Source organism: Fundulus heteroclitus, chromosome 1 (assembly GCF_011125445.2).
Source record: "Fundulus heteroclitus isolate FHET01 chromosome 1, MU-UCD_Fhet_4.1, whole genome shotgun sequence".
In the NCBI taxonomy this organism is placed as follows: domain Eukaryota; kingdom Metazoa; phylum Chordata; class Actinopteri; order Cyprinodontiformes; family Fundulidae; genus Fundulus; species Fundulus heteroclitus.
The window spans coordinates 44,019,026-44,037,601 of record NC_046361.1 but is presented as its reverse complement, the minus strand read 5'-3'; the positions used below and the strand labels follow the sequence as shown (position 1 = coordinate 44,037,601).

At 44.2% G+C, this 18,576-nt stretch overlaps 1 protein-coding gene and 1 pseudogene across 1 annotated transcript in view; both read right to left on the bottom strand.

Moving 5' to 3' along the window:
* Positions 1 to 4,916: 4,916 nt before the first annotated feature.
* LOC118562646 lies at positions 4,917 to 7,862 on the bottom strand (annotated as a pseudogene).
* An 8,332-nt stretch (positions 7,863 to 16,194) lies between these two features.
* LOC118564815 overlaps positions 16,195 to 18,576 on the bottom strand; it is a 4,004-nt gene continuing 1,622 nt past the window's right edge. Inside the window, exons 2-7 of the mRNA XM_036144012.1 lie at positions 17,896 to 18,318; positions 17,658 to 17,799; positions 17,276 to 17,559; positions 16,980 to 17,187; positions 16,534 to 16,641; positions 16,195 to 16,374 (exon numbers count right to left, since the gene is read on the bottom strand). Coding sequence (XP_035999905.1) covers positions 16,234 to 16,374; positions 16,534 to 16,641; positions 16,980 to 17,187; positions 17,276 to 17,559; positions 17,658 to 17,799; positions 17,896 to 18,318 — 1,306 coding nt within the window. The 3' untranslated portion in view covers positions 16,195 to 16,233. The remainder of the gene's footprint in view (positions 16,375 to 16,533; positions 16,642 to 16,979; positions 17,188 to 17,275; positions 17,560 to 17,657; positions 17,800 to 17,895; positions 18,319 to 18,576) is intronic.

Here is an 18,576-nt window from a genome sequence, read left to right as displayed (position 1 = left end):
ACCCTAATGAAAGCACAGAGGGTTCCACCATAATTTGGGATGCCACTGTATCACCTTATATTAAGAACACCTTCTTCAAACCACCCCTTAGGATGGTCAGTGATGCAACTGTGTCACTTCTGACCCCTTTGGGGATACAGCTAGACCAATATTACCAAAGTTAAACTCACTGGTAATGCCAATAAATATCCCATCTTAGGCCCAAATCTTAACAGTTTTCCAGGTCTAGCCCTTAACTTAACCTTATCCCAGGTCTAGCCCTTAACTTAACCTCATTCGGGATCTAGGCCTTAACTTAACCTTATTCCAGGTCTAGCCCTTAACTTAACCCCATTCTGGGTCTATCCCTTAACTTAACCTCATTCGGGCTCTAGCCCTTAACTTAACCTCATTCCAGGTTTAGCCCTTAACTTAACCTAATTCCAGGTCTAGCCCTCAACTTAACCTAATCCCAGGCCCAACCTTTTACTTAACCTTATTCCAGGTCCAACCCTTATCTCAACCTAATTCTAGGCCTAGCCTCTACCAAACCCACTTCAGACCCACAAACATACGGTCCCCAATTTAAACCCATAAACACACAGGTCCCCAATTTTAACCCACAAACACACAGGTCCCCAATTTAAACCCACAAACACACAGGTCCCCAATTTTAACCCACAAACACACAGGTCCCCAATTTAAACCCACAAACACACGGTCCCCAATTTTAACCCACAAACACACAGGTCCCCAATTTAAACCCACAAACACACGGTCCCCAATTGCCTCTGCAAAGTTATTCTCCCTGCAACAGAGGCATCAATTCAATGACATTGATTGTAATACTCCTCTCCAAAGTTACTCTCCCTGGAACAGAGGTATCAATTCAATGACATTAATTTTAATATTCCTCTCCAAAGTTACTCTCCCTGGAACAGAGGTATCAATTCAATGACATTAATTTTAATACTCCTCTCCAAAGTTACTCTCCCTGGAACAGAGGTATCAATTCAATGACATTAATTTCAATATTCCTCTCCAAAGTTACTCTCCCTGGAACAGAGATATCAATTCAATGACATTAATTTCAATATTCCTCTCCAAAGTTATTCTCCCTGGAACAGAGGTATCAATTCAATGACACAGATTTTAATATCCCTCTCCAAAGTTACTCTCCCTGGAACAGAGGTATCAATTCAATGACACTAATTTTAATATTCCTCTCCAAAGTTACTCTCCCTGGAACAGAGGTATCAATTCAATGACACTATTCTTAACAAAATATTCCTCTCCAAAGTTATTCTCCCTGGAACAGAGGTACCAATTCAATGACACTAATTTTAACAAAATATTCCTCTCCAAAGTTAATTCTCCCTGGAACATAGGAATTCACTCTAAAACACTAAGGTTTAGCAATATAGTAAGACTTTTCCAAAGCTATTCCTCCCTGGAATAAAGGTCTGTAACCAACAATACCAAACCTTTTTTAAATAACCCTTTCCAAATTATACTATCCCTATAAATTTAGTAGTTAATAAATACATAACCATCTTTCCAAAGTTAAATCTCACTGGAATACCACCATTTAATTAAATTAAACCTATGACTATTCCAAATTTAATATTCTCTCGCTCTCTCGCTCTCTCTCTCTCCCTCTCGCTCTCTCTCTACTCTTACTTGGGCAGACAATGGAGTTGAGCTTACGAAGTGACAAGCGTCGGCCCGTGCCTTGCCTTTGGCTTCCTACACCAAACTTTTTCGGTCAAACGACTGATTTAGGGGAAGTTCATCGAGACATTTAACCCTAACCTAACCCTAACCCTAATGAACAGATGATTTTTCTGGTTTTCATCCCTTATCCTAACCCTAACCCTAACCCTAACGACCCCCTACCACTTTTACTTTTTCAGTTATTGACGATGGGAACGCTCATTTTCTGGCTTTCATCCCTATACCCTAACCCTAACCCTAACCCTAAGGGACAACTAAATGGAAAATTTTGGGATTAATTAAATCTAAAACTAAGAGAGATATAAGGAACAGGAGGACGAGGGATTTTTCAAATTCAAATTGGACACAGAGGGGAAAGGATCAAAAAACAGAAAAGCTTAGAAAAATGCGAGAAATTAAGAAACAAATTAGACTCATTTTATTGGAGGGGTAAAGAAACAGAAAAGCTAAGGAAAGCAGATAGAAAAAAACAGAAAAAAACAGAAAAAGGAAAAAATACCAAAAAAATATAAGTATACCTACCTAGAAACAAAAAAACCCAAACCTGAAAAGAAAACATACTTACCTGGATGAAACGCAAAACCTGAAAAGGAAAAAATACTTACCTGAGAAGGACAGTGGGGGCCATCTAGCAAGAAAAACAGGGGAAATCAGAAAGGTACTAGAAAGGATGCAGAATGCAAGGAGAAAAGGACTGTGAGAGAGTCATATGGCTGTGAGAGAGTCATAATAGAAAGAAGACAGGAGGGACAAGGAACGTTTGGGGCGCCTTCTCCCAGGAGTAAAAATGGGTAAGGGGGCTTGCTAGATGGAAGGAAGGAAGGTAGGAAGTAGGAGACAATAAAGTCTAGGGGAAGGACACTTACCGGGAACAATACATACCTGAAAAAAAGAGAAAAGATACTTACCTGGAAGAAACCTGAAAAAAAGAAATACTTACCTGAAAGAAACCTGTAAAAGAAAAATACTTACCTGAAAGAAATGCGAACCTGTAAAAGAAAGACTTACCTGGAAGAAACGCAAACCTGAAAAGGAAAAATACTTACCGCACATATAAATAGACCGCACAAAGAAGGAAGGACAGACATTAAGAAGACACGGACGAATACAGACCTGATGAAGACACAAAAACAGTCGAAACGTCGTCGACGAGACCGTCCGTAATTTGGAAATAAGGAAAAGAAAAGCAAAACAAAGCGAAATTGAAGAAACAGATAAAGAACACAATTACTAAACAGAAAGAAACTCAACATAAGTGCACATATAAAAGACAGACAACTCCAGACAGAGACAACACCGGACTTGACACAGCAAAAAATCTTTATTATTAAATAGCAAAGGCGACACAGCAAAACTTTATTAATAGATAGCCAAGGCGACTGGGGATGGGAGACTTGGTGGCTGACCGACACCATGATGGCCAGTGCATTCCAGTTCCCCCCTTCGGGGGGAACTGTCATATCTTTGGTTCCCTAACCCTAACCCTAACCCTAATAGCCAAGCCTACCCGGATAAATCAGCCACAATATGGCTTTTCGCGGTGGATCCGGCTGGACCACCGTCCATTATGGGAGGAATTCCTCCCGACAAAAATTTGGGGGACGGGAGCGTCAGCCCTATGGGAGGATGGACAGTGCCCCTCCTGTCTCCAACTGGAGACAGGCTCAGTCTCCACACCCTAACCCTAACCCTAACCCTCACCTCCAACTGGAGACAGGCTCAGTCTCCACACCCTAACCCTAACCCTAACGTGGTGACGGGAGGTCCGTCCACTGGATGGACCGTGCATCATACTTCTCCTTCGGGAGGAGGAATCAGTTCCCCTCCCCTAACCCTAAAACTATTAAGAAACTTGGATATGACAACAATAACTAAATAAATAATTTTGTTTAAAAGTATTAAAAATGGTTAAAAACTGTTAAAAACCATTAAAAACTGTTAAAAACGGTTAAAACTGTTAAAATTCATTAAAACACGATTATTTTATGTAAAAAAAACTTAAAATTCATTAAAACTGGTTTGCCATGATTAAAACAATGTAGGACTCAATACTGCAGAGGCTGAGGGGGTGGAGCTTAGGAGCCTATATAAGGAGGCCCTCTGCTCTCTGCCTCATTCGAGCTTCGGCAGCCGTAGTCTGCAGACCATAGTGTGCCTTACCTGAAGAAGACCTAGAAAAGGTCGAAACGTTGTTGGCACACGATTTTTTTCTAAAAATCCATTTTTTTTTTTTTTTTTAAATCTCATTTTATTTTTTATTTACAGAAAAAATTAAACAATAAAAAAATAAAAACAGCTAAAAGACCAAAAAAACATTTTACGTTTACGTATTGTCTTCCAATTAGGAGACCCTCCTTTAGTTGTTTGTTTTATTGTTTTATTTTAATCACAGTAAAAAACACAATTAATTTATTTTTTTTAAAAAATCATTAAAAACACAGCCATGGATGGCTGGACGGTGGTCCGGGGCGGAAGAGGACGCCAGCGGAGCCGTCCACAGCAGCGAGGCCGGGGTGACGGGAGGTCAGTCCATTGGATGGACAGCGCACCATCCTTCTCCTTCGGGAGGAGGAATCAGTTCCCCTCACCTAACATAACATAACCCTAAAACCAGCCATGACCATAAAAGTCTCACATTTAACGTCACCCAGGACCACTCTCTATCCACTCGGGGCACTCTGAAACGCGCTCCGGTGACGTTGCCACAGGGACTTCCGAGCAAAACACTTTGAAACATTTTTCACTGGTGTTTACCCCTTTAACCTATACGGCTGACCAGTGCAACGCATATTTTGGCCAGAAGATGGAGCTGTTGCTTGTTGAGGCTGCAGGGCAGCATATGTGTCCTGCTTTAAGCAGCAGGAGGCGCTTTGACTGCTGCAGCTTTATGCACCCAAATTAGGCTAAAAACCAACGCTTGTGTTGGGCAGAGAAGGCTCAACTTCGGCACAGGCCTGGACTTGTTTTACCTTTTTTTTTCTTTTGAATGACCATCACCTGGATGACTGAGAATCTTCACCACTGGTATAAATAATAATAATCATAATATTATTATTAATAATAATATTAATAATAAATATTATACTTTTCATAATCAAACAGGTATAACTGCATAACACTGAACCTTAGAGAAACCAATGAATAAAATGTCATTGCAGGGAAATTTTTTTTTTAATAAAACAAATCAAAAGAAAAATTTTAAATCAATAAAAAAAAAAGAAATAGAAAAAGTCAGTCTCTGGATGTGATGGGACAGGGATCACAGCGGCGAGCTGGGTAGCGACCCGTGCTCTTTCTTCTCCTCGTGGTCTTTCTTCTCCTTCTCCTCCTTCAACCATCCATGGATGGGAGAGGATTGCCCCCAGAGAAGGGCGGTCCTCGGGCCGAAAGGACAGACACCAGCGAATGAGAGCCTGGCATTCTGCAAAGGGGGGGAACTGACTCAGCAAATGCACAAATGTCAATAAATGGTGCGTCTGCGGGGGCGGGTCCAGTGCTCACCTTCGGAGACGGGATGCGTGAACAAGAGCGTGACCCGGACGATCTCCTGGTTGAGCTCGAACGGGGTGTTCCCACAGACCATGTCGAAGAGGAGCACGCCGAGCGACCAGGCGGTGAGCGGGATGGCGTGGTAGGTCCCGTGCTGGTCCATTCCGGAGGGCTGTAGACACGCGTACCTGCACAGAGCAAAAAACATCAGTAACCCTTCCGCTTTCACCGTCGTCGTGGGGTTCGTCGGCTGAGCTCCGCACCTTCAAAGTCGTCGTACGGACCGTCTTTCAGCAGCGCCCCGGATCCAAAGTCGATGAGCTTTACCTCCATCGTCTCCGTGTTCACCACAATGTTCTCATCCTTGACGTCCCGGTGGACAACGCCGTGCTGATGCACGAACCTCAGCGTCTGGACCACCTGCCTGAAGAACCTGAGGGGGCGGAGCAAAGACGGGGCGTTAACAGGCCGGCAGAGGACCCGCAGGCACACATTACCACGGTAGCTGCAAGAGGCACACCTGAGCGCGAGACGTTCAGGAAGCGCGCCTCGCTCTTTGATAAAATCGAAGAGATCCTGGCACTGGGCCGGTCGCTCCGTGATCAACAGGAAGCCCAGCCCCTCCACCTCCAACCAGTCTAGCATCCGGATCACGCCGCTTTCACCCTCGACTTCAGAGAGTCGCTGCAACAGAGCGCTCTCCAAGGGTACAGGCCGCAGTGATCCGGGCTGCAGGGAAAGAGTTGCACGGAGTCATTGATTCATAAATCATCAAAACAAAAGAAAGAAGAAGCTAGAGCAGCAGGATGTGATGTGGCGAGCAAACGAGCTCATTTCAGCTTCTCTGTGCTTTCCCTGAGAAAACTTTGGCCTGGAGTATTGTCTGCAGGTGTTTGTATAACTCTCCTACTGGGGCAGATCACTACGGGGAAATCCAATGACAATGACATCATCCCCATCCCCCTGCAGCTGTGGTTCTGCCGCCTGTGCAGCGGACTGCTTCCGGAGGAACGAAGCGTACTTGCCAGGTGGACCCACTCCTTGACCAGCCCCCTGGAGATCAACTTGATGGCGACCGGGCGTCCATCTGACAGCCGCTCCCCCGAAACCACCCAACTAAAGCCGCCTCTGCCGAGCGGAGTTCCACAGCGGTACCGTGGACTGCAGACCTTGGCTGAGGGACAGAACCATGACACAATCAGAACTGGACCAAAACTGGAGGCCTCTGGCATGTCAAATAGTGAAATACTAACAGTTAACCAACCTATCGCTACAATCTGTGTTCAGGAACTAAAAATAACAATCACCTCGTTAAAAAAAAGTATTGTGAAAAACATCTATGTAAAACAAATGTGTTATTACAGAAGAAAAATTACTTCATAACAATGAACACACCTTGATATATTACCTATTTCCCTTCTTGCAAATATATGGCTGGGCTTTGGTGCTGTTGGGTCCATTTTCACCGTGTAGAAATAACAGAAATACGGAGCAATTTTGATGTCCATTCACGTTACCACTACTACTGCTGCCGCTGTGTGCTCTGAGGTCCTTCCACGTGGCAGGAGACCCCGTACTTGACGGGATGGCGCCACCTACTTCCGGAAGATTCTTCTTTTTTTATGCCGGTTGGTAAGCAATTTATTAATTACTGCCATCTACTGGAGTGCAGTGTGGATCGGGATGCAACCACTGAGCTATATTATCCACTGGAGTGCCAATCGCCTGCTGTTAGAATGAGTCGCTTTGAAGACACCAGCCGCCATATTGGTACTCCCTATTTTCCTCCAGTAACTAGGGAATATGTGCACTACAGCATCAAATAACAAGGCTTTTTTCATGTTCAGGGGGGGCTTTTATACACAAATATATACATATACAGAGAGAGAGAGAGAGAGAGACTTGTCCATGAAAGCCAAAAAACTCAAGGCTTAAAGGTGAACAAAACTAAAAGTGACCCAAACAAATCAATTGTCTAATTAAACAAATTGTTTTCTAAACAACCAAATTTAAACAAAAGTATGAATACAACAAATAAGCAAATAAATAAAAATGAACTAAATCATCTAAATTCTAAAACGTAACAAAAATAGAGAAATAGCTCTGTGCCAAAAATACCCCGCACAGTGCTGTGGCATTCTTCTATTCATCTTAAACCAGAAGGTTGAGGTAGCAGGTCGACCGCCCCAAGATGGCGGCCGTAATTTCGGAGTGAGGAGACTTCCTCACTCCGGCTCTCACTCCGGCTGCTCTCCGTTGACGTGTTTTTGGTACTAGTGTTCTTCTTCACTGGTGGTGGTTTTCCAAAATAAAAAATGCGTTTCTGTGCCATATTTCCTCCTCGTTTCTACCATTAGACTGTAAATTTACTAATCCGCTGCCCCAAGCGGCATACCTCTTTATTCGGCGACCACTAGCTTGCTTGAAGTTGCCATGACAACTTAACTTCCGTGATGTTGTGTTGATTAGACCTCAAAATAATTAAATTAGAATCCAAATACACGTATCAGTAAAGTTACAAAAAGTCAAAATAGTCAAAATCATTTCCCAAAATATTCATAAGAAATGTATAAATTGTGCAAAGTATTTTTAATACATTTTATAAAAATCTCCCTCTCGCCACCAGGGGGTGCTGCAGCACCCCCACTTCCCGCGGCCATGGTTCTACTCCTCCATCATTGAGTCCATCCTCACCTCCTCCATCACCATCTGGTACGCTGGTGCCACCGCTAAGGACCAGAGCAGACTGCAGCGTGTCATCAGGTCTGCAGAGAAGCTGATTGGCTGCAATCTTCCATCTCTCCAGGACCTGTACACCTCCAGGACTCTGAGGCGTGCAGGAAGATTGTGGCTGATCCCTTCACCCCAGTCACAGACTATTTCAGTCACTTCCCTCTGGCAGGAGGCTGCGGTCCATCAGGACCAGAACCACATGCCACAAGAACAGTTTTTTCCATCTGCTACCGGCCTTATGAACAAGGCCAAGAGCCGCCGTGAAACTGGACACTGCCTCTCTCCCCCGTTCAGGACTTACAAGCTTCTGCGTTACATTAACGCACAGTTTACTGAGTGTATATAGCTTCTGTATATATATCCATTTTACTTTATTGTATTTTATTTACTTTAATTTTATTTTTTGTCAGCACCATCAACACCAAGTCACATTCCTGGTAAGTGCAAACATACTTGGCGATTAAACTTGATTCTGATTCTTCCGAGTACCACAGTTGTATTGAACTGTTCTGAAAAAAAATAAGAAACATAAATACGACACGCACGGTAAGAAGGCCTCTCTTTCACTTGGCTGATGTCACTTCCTGCACATCACGCTTGGGAACTCCTCGTGTTTCACGGTTTGCTCTCTTGGCATGGTAGAAGGGCGCTAGCCTAGCTTTAGCTCCACAATGGCTTCCTCTCCTACTATTACTTCAGCTTCTCCGTCTCTGACTAAGTCTCCCCTTATCTCCTGCTCTCTGTGTCAGATGTTTAGCTATTCCTCTGCCTCCTTTAGTGATAATGGTACTTGTAATAAATGTAGTGTTTTTGTAGCTTTGGAGGCGAGGGTGTCAGAATTGGAGTCCCGGCTCCGTGCTATGGAAAGACCAGCTGATAGCCGCCCCTTTGCTAGCGCGGAGCCACATAGAGTAACTTTATGTAGTGGTCCTCCAGAAGCACCCGAGCAGCCGGGTAAGCAGGCCGACTGGGTGACAGTTCGTAGGAAGCATAGCTCTAGATTTCAGCCCCAAGTCACCACCAACCCGTCTGCGTTTCTAACAAATTTTCCCCACTCAGCGACACACCCGCTGAGAAGCCGACCCTGATTATTGGGAGCTCAATAGTCAGAAACGTGGCACTAGAGACACCAGGGACCATAGTTAAATGCCTGCCAGGGGCCAGAACGGGCGACATAGAATCTTACCTAAAACTGCTGGCTAAGGATAAGCGTAAATACAGTAAGATTGTTATTCATGCTGGCGGTAATAACACCCGGTCACGCCGATCGGAGGTCACTAAAGTTGGTGTTGCTTCGGTGTGTGAGTTTGCTAAAGCAATGTCGGACTCCGTAATTTTCTCTGGTCCCCTGCCTGATCTGACCAGTGATGACATGTTTAGCCGCATGTCATCATTCAACCGCTGGTTCAATCTGAAAAACTCAGAGAAAGAAATGGCGATTAGAAGGATTTTATTGACACAATATTTTAAGTCTTTGGCGCTCTGACCTCGGCAGTAACATTAATGCTGAATTATACTTTAATATGCATAAGTAGATGTATGAGAACAGGGATGTTCCCCCCAAAAATGCCGATGTCAGAGCGTCTGTATGCTCATAAGGCAGTGTGACGGGATAGTGATTTGAATGGGAGATGATTAGGTGAATGAAATGAAAGAAATGAACAAGGAGAAGTGAGCAGAGATGCTTTCTTGCGGAAGATGTCTTGCATATGCTTTCTTGCGGAAGGAGTCTTGCATATGCTTTCTTGCGGAAGATGTCTTGCTTATGCTTTCTTGCGGAAGATGTCTTGCTTATGCTTTCTTGCGGAAGATGTCTTGCTTATGCTTTCTTGCGGAAGATGTCTTGCTTATGCTTTCTTGCGGAAGATGTCTTGCTTATGCTTTCTTGCGGAAGATGTCTTGAAAATGATGCACATAGAGAAATGAGTGATCATGACAAGATGCAACACAGGTGACAGGATGCATGACAGGATGCATAACAGAATGCTTGACGCATGCATGAGAGTTACGGACTGTGATGATTATGAATGATAAACTCAATTTGAAAGAGTGAAACATGAAGGGTCTGGCGAGACATGTGAAAGTTTCCATCCACCACCAGTATTTGCAGTTAGATTACCTTAAAGCTGAGAGGGCATTGAGCAGCTAAAATTAATGGATGCTCAGAACGATGTGTGAGGCATGATGATGATGACCATGGCCCATTGTTTGAGTGATCAGGAATCTGTGAAACAATTATAAAGAACCCCCCCAAAACCTACAGATGGCAGCATCCGTACATTTGTAAACACATCCGCGACAGAAAGGCATTATAGAAATATATTTTGATCCAGGCGAGAAGCAGACCAGACGGTCAGAACGGCAGCTCTCAGAGTATCCTGTTCAAAAAGGAAAGAACAAATTTAGTGAACTCGAGCTGCCTGGAAATAAAGCGTGACTCTGGCAATGATGCATTTGTGAGATTGAGGTGACCGAGCAAGGAGGGCAGCTGACGGTTGAAAATAACTGATATGGAATGAGATTGATATCTTGTGAATTAGAAAGCTGAACTGCAGGCAGGAGCCATGCTGGAACCAAGTTGAGATCAACACCTAGAACTCAATTTGCAGGCCGACAGGTTTAATTTAAGAAAGGACAAACTGAGAATAGTGAAAGGAAGATCTATGAGAGGAAGTGACCACAAGATGAATGAATGAAGAGGATGAAGATGGGTAACATGTCTTAAGACATAATTTATCAAATAATGTTTACTTAACTCATGAATGCATAAACTGCCGAACGCATACTAAATGCTGGCATGAACGGATTAAGCTATTTAGCTCATTCTATGATGTTTGAAATGAAATTAATACTTTATTTAGATTCTGCACTACATTCTGATAAAACTGGTGATCTTCATTACTTATTAGCTTAATTAGCCTCGCCAGTCTACAGACAGGATCCGTAATTGAAAACTTATGTTATGCAATAACGGCATGATAAATAATTGATCTCGGATTCAATTCTGAACTGTGGTATGGGGAAGATAACAGGAAATCTGTCCTGCTGCAACATGAGACCCTCAAGGCTTGGACGGCCTTCTTCCCACAGGGGGTCCTGCTGGGAACCCTCCTTACAAATAAAAACCTTCCCCCACAGACAAAGAGCTCTCTTTCTTCAGCTCACTCCTGCAGACTTCTTTAGCAGCTCTCTCAGAGCAGACAAAGAAGGCCAAACCATGAGGCCTGGTCGGCCCTGACCAACACACAAGCCAGCAGCTGAGGGAAGGTGCCTGGCCAGCCACGCTTCATCCTGGGTCTGCTAGACTCAACTACCTGCTTCAGCATCTGAGAGGCTCTCATCGCCTGGAGAACATGTCCGGGCAAATACAGAGCTAAATTGCTGTCCTAACCTCACGACTGGTAGCAGGAGCAAAGATCCTGCATGCGAAACAGCTCTGTGTATTTCTTCTCAGCCTGAACTGAGGAGCGAACCCAGATAGAGCAGAAAGCTGTGGAATTCTGAGGAAAAACCCTGCTCAAATCGGACCGCAACCGGTTCAGAGAACGTGCTCACGCCAGGCCTCCGACCTGACCACATGCAGCAGAGCCATTATTTCAACAAATAATGTTCTGTTTAACTTGGGTCCCGCATTGTAAATGGATTGAAATACATGGCAAATGTCTCAACTCCATGCCATGTTCTTGGAATCAGACCCTCAGTGAACAAGGATTCACCGGGTTATCCTGATCATGATCAACCACCCTGGTTTGTCCTTTGTTTTGTTTGCAAATAGTTCCTTAGCCTCTTCTATCTTCAAAGACTTTGTTAGTTAATGAATTGATTTCTGATAATCAGATTGATTTCTTTTGTCTCACAGAAACCTGGCTACAAGAGGACTACGTTAGTATAAATGAGTCAACCCCCTCCAGTTATTCAAATTTCCACATTCCCAGATCTACGGGAAGAGGAGTAGGAGTGGCAACCATCTTTCAGTCTGATTTATTAATTAGTCCCAGGCCAATTAATAACTACAGTTCTTTTGAACATTTAACCCTCAGTTTCCCTCATCCAAACTGCAAAGCAATAAAACCTCTTCTGTTTGTTGTTTTGTATCGTCCACCAGGCCCTTACACTCAGTTTTTGGATGAGTTGTCAGATTTCTTATCTGATTTGGTGTTAAATACTGATAAGGTTATTATAGTGGGTGATTTTAACATCCATGTTGACACTGAATGTGATAACCTTAGTGTAGCCTTTAAAACTATCCTAGATTCAATTGGTTTTGCTCAAAATGTGCATGAACCGACGCACTCTCGGCTCCGTACTTTAGACCTTGTTCTGACAAATTGCATTGATTGTGAAGAATTAACAGTATTCTCTCACAAACCTGTCCTGTCTGATCATTTTTTAATAACAGTTGAGTTTAATCTAACTGAGTGCTCCACCCCCAAAAGAGGGTTCCATTATAGTAGATTTTTATCGGATAATGCTGTATCAAAACTTAAAGAGTCTGTCCCCTTTTTAATATCCTCAGTATTGCAGAAATGCCCTGTAGATGGCAGCAATGCTGTTTCTTCCCATTCACAAATCGATACCTTTGCTAACAATCTGACTTCCTCATTGCGTTCTGCATTAGACAATGTAGCTCCCTTGAAAAAGAAGGTGATTATTCACAGGAAGCTGGCTCCTTGGTTTAATTCAGAGCTGCGTTCCTTGAAGCACAATGTTAGGAAATTGGAGAGAAAATGGCGCTCTACACACCAAGAGGAATCCTACTTAATCTGGAGGGACAGACTATTGTTGTATAACAAGACCCTCCGCAGAGTTAGAGCAGCATATTTTTCATCATTAATTGAAGAGAATAAAAATAATCCTAGATTTCTCTTTAGTACAGTTGCCAAACTTACCCAGAGCCACAGCTCTGTTGATCCATCCATTCCCTTAGCTCTTAGCAGTAATGATTTTATGGGATTCTTCATAAATAAAATTGATGCCATTAAAAATAAAATAATTGGCATCCTCTCAAACATGATTACCTCGTCCTCAGTAAGTGAGGCAGCATTGGAGGAATCTTTAGAATCTGTGCAGTGTTTGAACTGTTTAGAAGCAGTAGAGCTTTCTGAGCTATCTAAAATTTTAGCTTCATCTAAACCTTCTACCTGTATGTTAGACCCAATCCCAACCAAGTTGTTTAAGGACATATTCCCTTTGATCAGTGGCACTATTTTAGACATGATTAATCTATCCTTAGTAAATGGATATGTACCACAGGTTTTGAAAGTAGCTGTTATTAAACCTTTACTTAAGAAACCTTCTCTTGATCAAGATGAGTTAGTAAATTACAGACCTATATCTAATCTTCTTTTCTTATCTAAAATTCTCGAGAAAGTAGTTGCTAATCAACTTTGTGAACATTTACAAAGTAATGACCTACTTGAGGAGTTTCAGTCAGGCTTCAGAGCTCATCATAGCACTGAAACAGCTCTGGTGAAGGTCACTAATGATATTCTCATGGCCTCAGATAATGGACTTGTGTCTATACTTATCCTGTTAGATCTCAGTGCTGCATTTGATACAGTTGATCACAATATTCTCCTACAAAGACTTGAACATACTGTAGGGATTAAGGGGAAAGCATTAGGCTGGTTTAAATCTTATCTGTCAGACAGATTCCAATTTGTTCATGTTAATAATAAATCTTCCTCAAACTCTAGGGTCACCTGTGGCGTACCACAGGGTTCAGTCCTTGGACCAATTCTCTTTACTATATATATGCTTCCGATAGGCAAAATTATCAGACAGCATGGGATTAATTTCCACTGTTATGCTGATGATACTCAGCTATATTTATCCATAAATCCTGATGAATCCAATCAATTACTTCGACTGCAGTCATGTCTTGATGACATCAAAAGCTGGATGACTTTAAATTTCCTGCATCTAAATCCTGACAAGACCGAAGTTTTAATCTTTGGGCCAGAGTCCTCAAAAAATAAACTTCTTAACCAATCACTTAATCTGGGTGGCATTAACTTGGCCTCTGGTAATAAAGTAAAAAATCTTGGAGTCATTTTTGACCAAGACATGTCATTTAAATCCCATATTAAACAGGTTTCCAGAGTTTCCTTTTTTCACCTCTGGAATATCGCCAAAATTAGAAACATTCTGTCCAGGAGTGATGCTGAAAAACTGGTCCATGCATTTGTTACTTCAAGGCTGGACTATTGTAATTCTTTACTATCAGGAAGTCCACAAAATGCAGTTCAAAGCCTTCAGCTGATCCAAAATGCTGCAGCAAGAGTTCTGATGAAAATCAACAAGAGGGATCATATTTCTCCAATTTTAGCTTCCCTTCATTGGCTTCCTGTTAAATCAAGAATAGAATTTAAAATTCTTCTTCTAACGTATAAAGCCCTTAATAATCAAGCTCCATCATATATCAGAGCTCTGATTACCCCGTATGTTCCTAACAGAGCACTTCGCTCTCAGACTGCAGGTCTGCTGGTGGTTCCTAGAGTCTCTAAAAGTAGAATGGGAGGCAGATCCTTTAGCTATCAGGCTCCTCTCCTGTGGAACCAACTCCCAGTTTTGGTCCGTGAGGCAGACACCCTGTCTACTTTTAAGACTAGGCTTAAAACTTTTCTTTTTGACAAAAATTATAACTAGTGGCTCATGTTACTCTCAGCTACCTTTTATAGTTTTACTGCTATAGGCTTAGGCTACTGGAGTATATCAGGATCTAATTTTCTCACTCTATTTCTATTGAGTTCTACTGTTCTTCAATTATGCATTATGTGTTGTCATTTCTGCTTTAACTTTCGGTTCTCTCTCTTTTCTCTTCATAGTAGGTACACCTGGTCTGGCGTTCTGTTAACTGTGACATCATCCAGAGAAGACGGCTCACCCGCTACTACCATCTAATGTAGAACAGATTACTAGATCAATGTGTGCTTCTGTGCTTTTTTGTTTCTCTTGTTGTGTCTCTGCTCTGTCTTCTGTAACCCCAGTCGGTCGAGGCAGATGACCGTTCATACTGAGCCCGGTTCTGCCGGAGGTTTTTCCTTCCCGTTAATGGGTGGTTTTTCTTCCCACTGTCGCTTCATGCTTGCTCAGTATGAGGGATTGCAGCAAAGCCATGTACAATGCAGATGACTCTCCCTGTGGCTCTACGGTTCCCCAGGAGTGAATGCTGCTTGTCGGGACTTTGATGCAATCAACTGGTTTCCTTATATAGGACATTTTTGACCAATCTGTATAATCTGACCCAATCTGTATAATATGATTGAACTTGATTTTGTAAAGTGCCTTGAGATGACATGTTTCATGATTTGGCGCTATATAAATAAAATTGAATTGAATTGTCCTGTTCAGCTGCAAGAGGACTGGGTTAGTATAAACGAGTCAACTCCATCCAACTACCTAAATTTCCATGTCCCCAGATCTACAGGAAGAGGAGGAGGAGGAGTACGGGCCATCTTTCAGTCTGATTTATTAATTAGTCCCAGGCCAAGTAAATAAAAACTCTTCTGCTTGTTGTTTTGTATCGCCCACCAGGCCCTTACACTGGGTTTTTGGACCAGTAGTCAGACTTCTCGAGTTCCGACGCTAAGTTCTGATATTTCACGGAACATTCTGGTGCTCAGGACCTCCAGATAACTTCTCTGCGATACAGACCGGGCCCTGGCCACACGTCTATCAGACATGACAGTTACCGGCGTCTGCTGGGGTCTTTTGCCGGAGATTATGGAATACATGTGAGGACACGTGGCACGAATAATAAATACAAAAGGATGACAAACAGGAACAAATGCTTAAAAGTCATAAACTGTCAGATGTAACCTGTCACAGAGACATGGTCAACCACTGAGTCATATAAACTGGCTTTATTAAACATTAGATCTCTGTCAGGAAAATCCCTTTTAATGAAGGACTTCATTATTGACAATAATGCTGATGTAATGTTTGTAACAGAAACATGGTTTATGACATGAATTTAATGAATCGGCTATTCTGAGGGAGTCCACTCCACCCAACTACACTTTTCTTCGTGAAAGGCAGACAGCAAAGGAAATGTGGAGGAGTGGCTGCACTGTTTAATGCTTGACTAAATATGGCATTTGGTATTGGTTGTGAAAAATTAACAGTATTTCCTCGCAACCCTGTCCTGACTATTTTTTTTTAAGCTTTGAGTTTAATTTAATTGAGTTTTCCACCCCCGAAAGACGGGTTTCATCACAGAAACCCTGTATGATCTGATTAAACTTGACTTTGTAAAGTTTTATTACACCCCTCCACCGCCTCGAAAAACAACTTCACTCACTGGCGATGAAGGCGGCACAACTCCACGTGAGCGCTGGTGATGACGGCCCCAGAGCGGTAGAGGAAGAGATGGGTCTCGACCGTCTTGGTGTCCCTCACAACGCCTGACCTAACTTTTTTGAAGTAGGTCTCAATGAGCTGCATAGGAAGAGAGGAAAGCGTTGGCCATGGCAGTTGGGAAAATGTAACTGCTGTATGAGTCAACATTACAACTGAATTTACGATACAGGATTTCTTTTTCACACTCCTAAACAAGGCTGGGCAGACTGCCTTGCTTTGGAAAAAAGGCCCACTTACAGAGGCGTCGTCCTCCCCCAGGGCAAAGGAGGACTCATGTCCATCCTGCCGACGGCAAGTGACCGCCACAAAGCCGCCGTAGCTGGTGCGCTCCAGCCACTCTCTCGTCTGTGGAAAGAAAATAGCAAGACTTTCGAAATTCGATCATGTTTATGTTTCTCATCGGTATTTGTTAATAAATGTGCAACAATGATCAATCCGTTGCTTGGATGGATTGATCACGTGTAATGCTATAGTGAAAGGGGTGCCGGGTGGCCGAGAAGAGACATGTCTATCTATCTATCGATCGATCGATCGATCGATATAAATATGTTTGTGCGTGTGTGTGGCCTTGTTTCCGTTTGCTATCACTGTTCATTTCCAAAATTAAACAAAAAAAAAGCGCACACAGATTGAGCTGAGCGTCACAACGGCTGTGCCCAAACCACAGGGAGATGCCTTCTCACCTGCAGGTTTTCCACCACCCACGGCTTGACGCACGCCTTGAGCAGGAGCAGGGCCACGCAGTACTGCCGGAGTCGCGTCTTGTTCTCCTCCGTGACGTGGCGCTCCTGGTCCAAATTGGTCTGGACAGCGGTCACGTCCTCCTGGGCCCTGCGGAGGATCGTCTGGCAGTGGTACAGGGTGGTTTGTGGTCCGATCACTAGCTTGGCGCTGCAATGACAAGGACACAAATGTCGGCGGGAGGGTGGGGGAAAAGCTGGGATGAGAGGAGGAGTCTGGGAGTTATTAACCAGCTTGCCTTTTGGCGGGCTCCCCCTCGCGCCTGATGCCCCGCATTGCCGACTTGAGGGCCGCGGCAAAGGTGTCGCATTCGGCGTCGTACTCCGGGCCCGACTGCTCCCTGACAAATGCCACGAACCGCAGGAGATTGTCCAGGTGCATGCAGATGGTGGCCCTGTTTAGCCGTGCCTCCGTCAAGTTGTCCACATACGCCCGTACCTTGTCCGGGGAGCGCACAAACTCGACGGAGGCCCCATCTGCGTCCGGCAGGAGGAAGCGTAGCCATCTGCACACGTTGGAGATCTGGGGACACAGAGTTGTGGCGCCGAAGCCTGTGTTAGCCTGCCGTGACATCACACGCGGTAGACCAAACTTGACCGACACTTTCATGAACTACTCGCCTCCTTTTCGGCGTTGCGGATTTTCGCCACCTCCTTCAGATGGACCCTGTAGCTCTGGATCAGCGAGTCGTCTGAGGACACCCGCTGATACATGCCCAGGCGCTTCAAGATCCTGCGGGACCCTTTCGACACCCTGGCTGTGCTGCGGGGACAATTACAAGCCACACCAAACAATCCTCACAAAAACAGAGGGCGACAACAAAAGCTGGAAATGAAGCCACTAGCCGTTCTCTCTTACGGGGTCTCCGGGGCCTCTTCCTCGCTGCTCGCAGGGGAGGTTGGCTCAGTAACAGCAGGGCCCTCGACCGACGGCAGGCCCGCAGGCCGGCTCTGCCTCGCCTTGTCGGACGCTGCGGCCGCTGCCTTCATCCGCCCACGCTCATCCTCCCCGGGTGGGTCGATGACTAAAAAGTCATTCTCCTCCAGGTGCTCCAGCAGTCTGTACCTGTCGGCGGGGTCCTTACAGCACTTCTCCAGGAGACTGTAGTCCCACCGCCTGCCCAACAATGTCCAGCGCTTCATCGAGCGCTTCGCTCGGACCACCTCGGCCTGCCGCTGCTCCGGCGTCTCCTGTGCCATGCAGCGCTGGGCCAGGTGCCAGGATATGGCTGTCTGTGGCTTATTGCAGATAAGGCAATAAACCACACGACGGTCTGGCAGTCTGCAGAGAAGAAAAAAAAAAAAGGGATTATCTTAAACCGGTACAGTGTGCGTAGCCGGAAGGAGGAACTGACATAAACGCACGTTGTCTACAGTTTGGCAAAAAGCATGTGTCACTACCAGCCGACTGTTGTGGTGGGAGCAATTGATTGCAAGGTAACTGTCGACGTCCCACAAACTATACATGCATGTGGCATTTAATTATAATGTAAAGTAACTAATAATAACATGATGATGATGATGATGATGTTGATTTAAT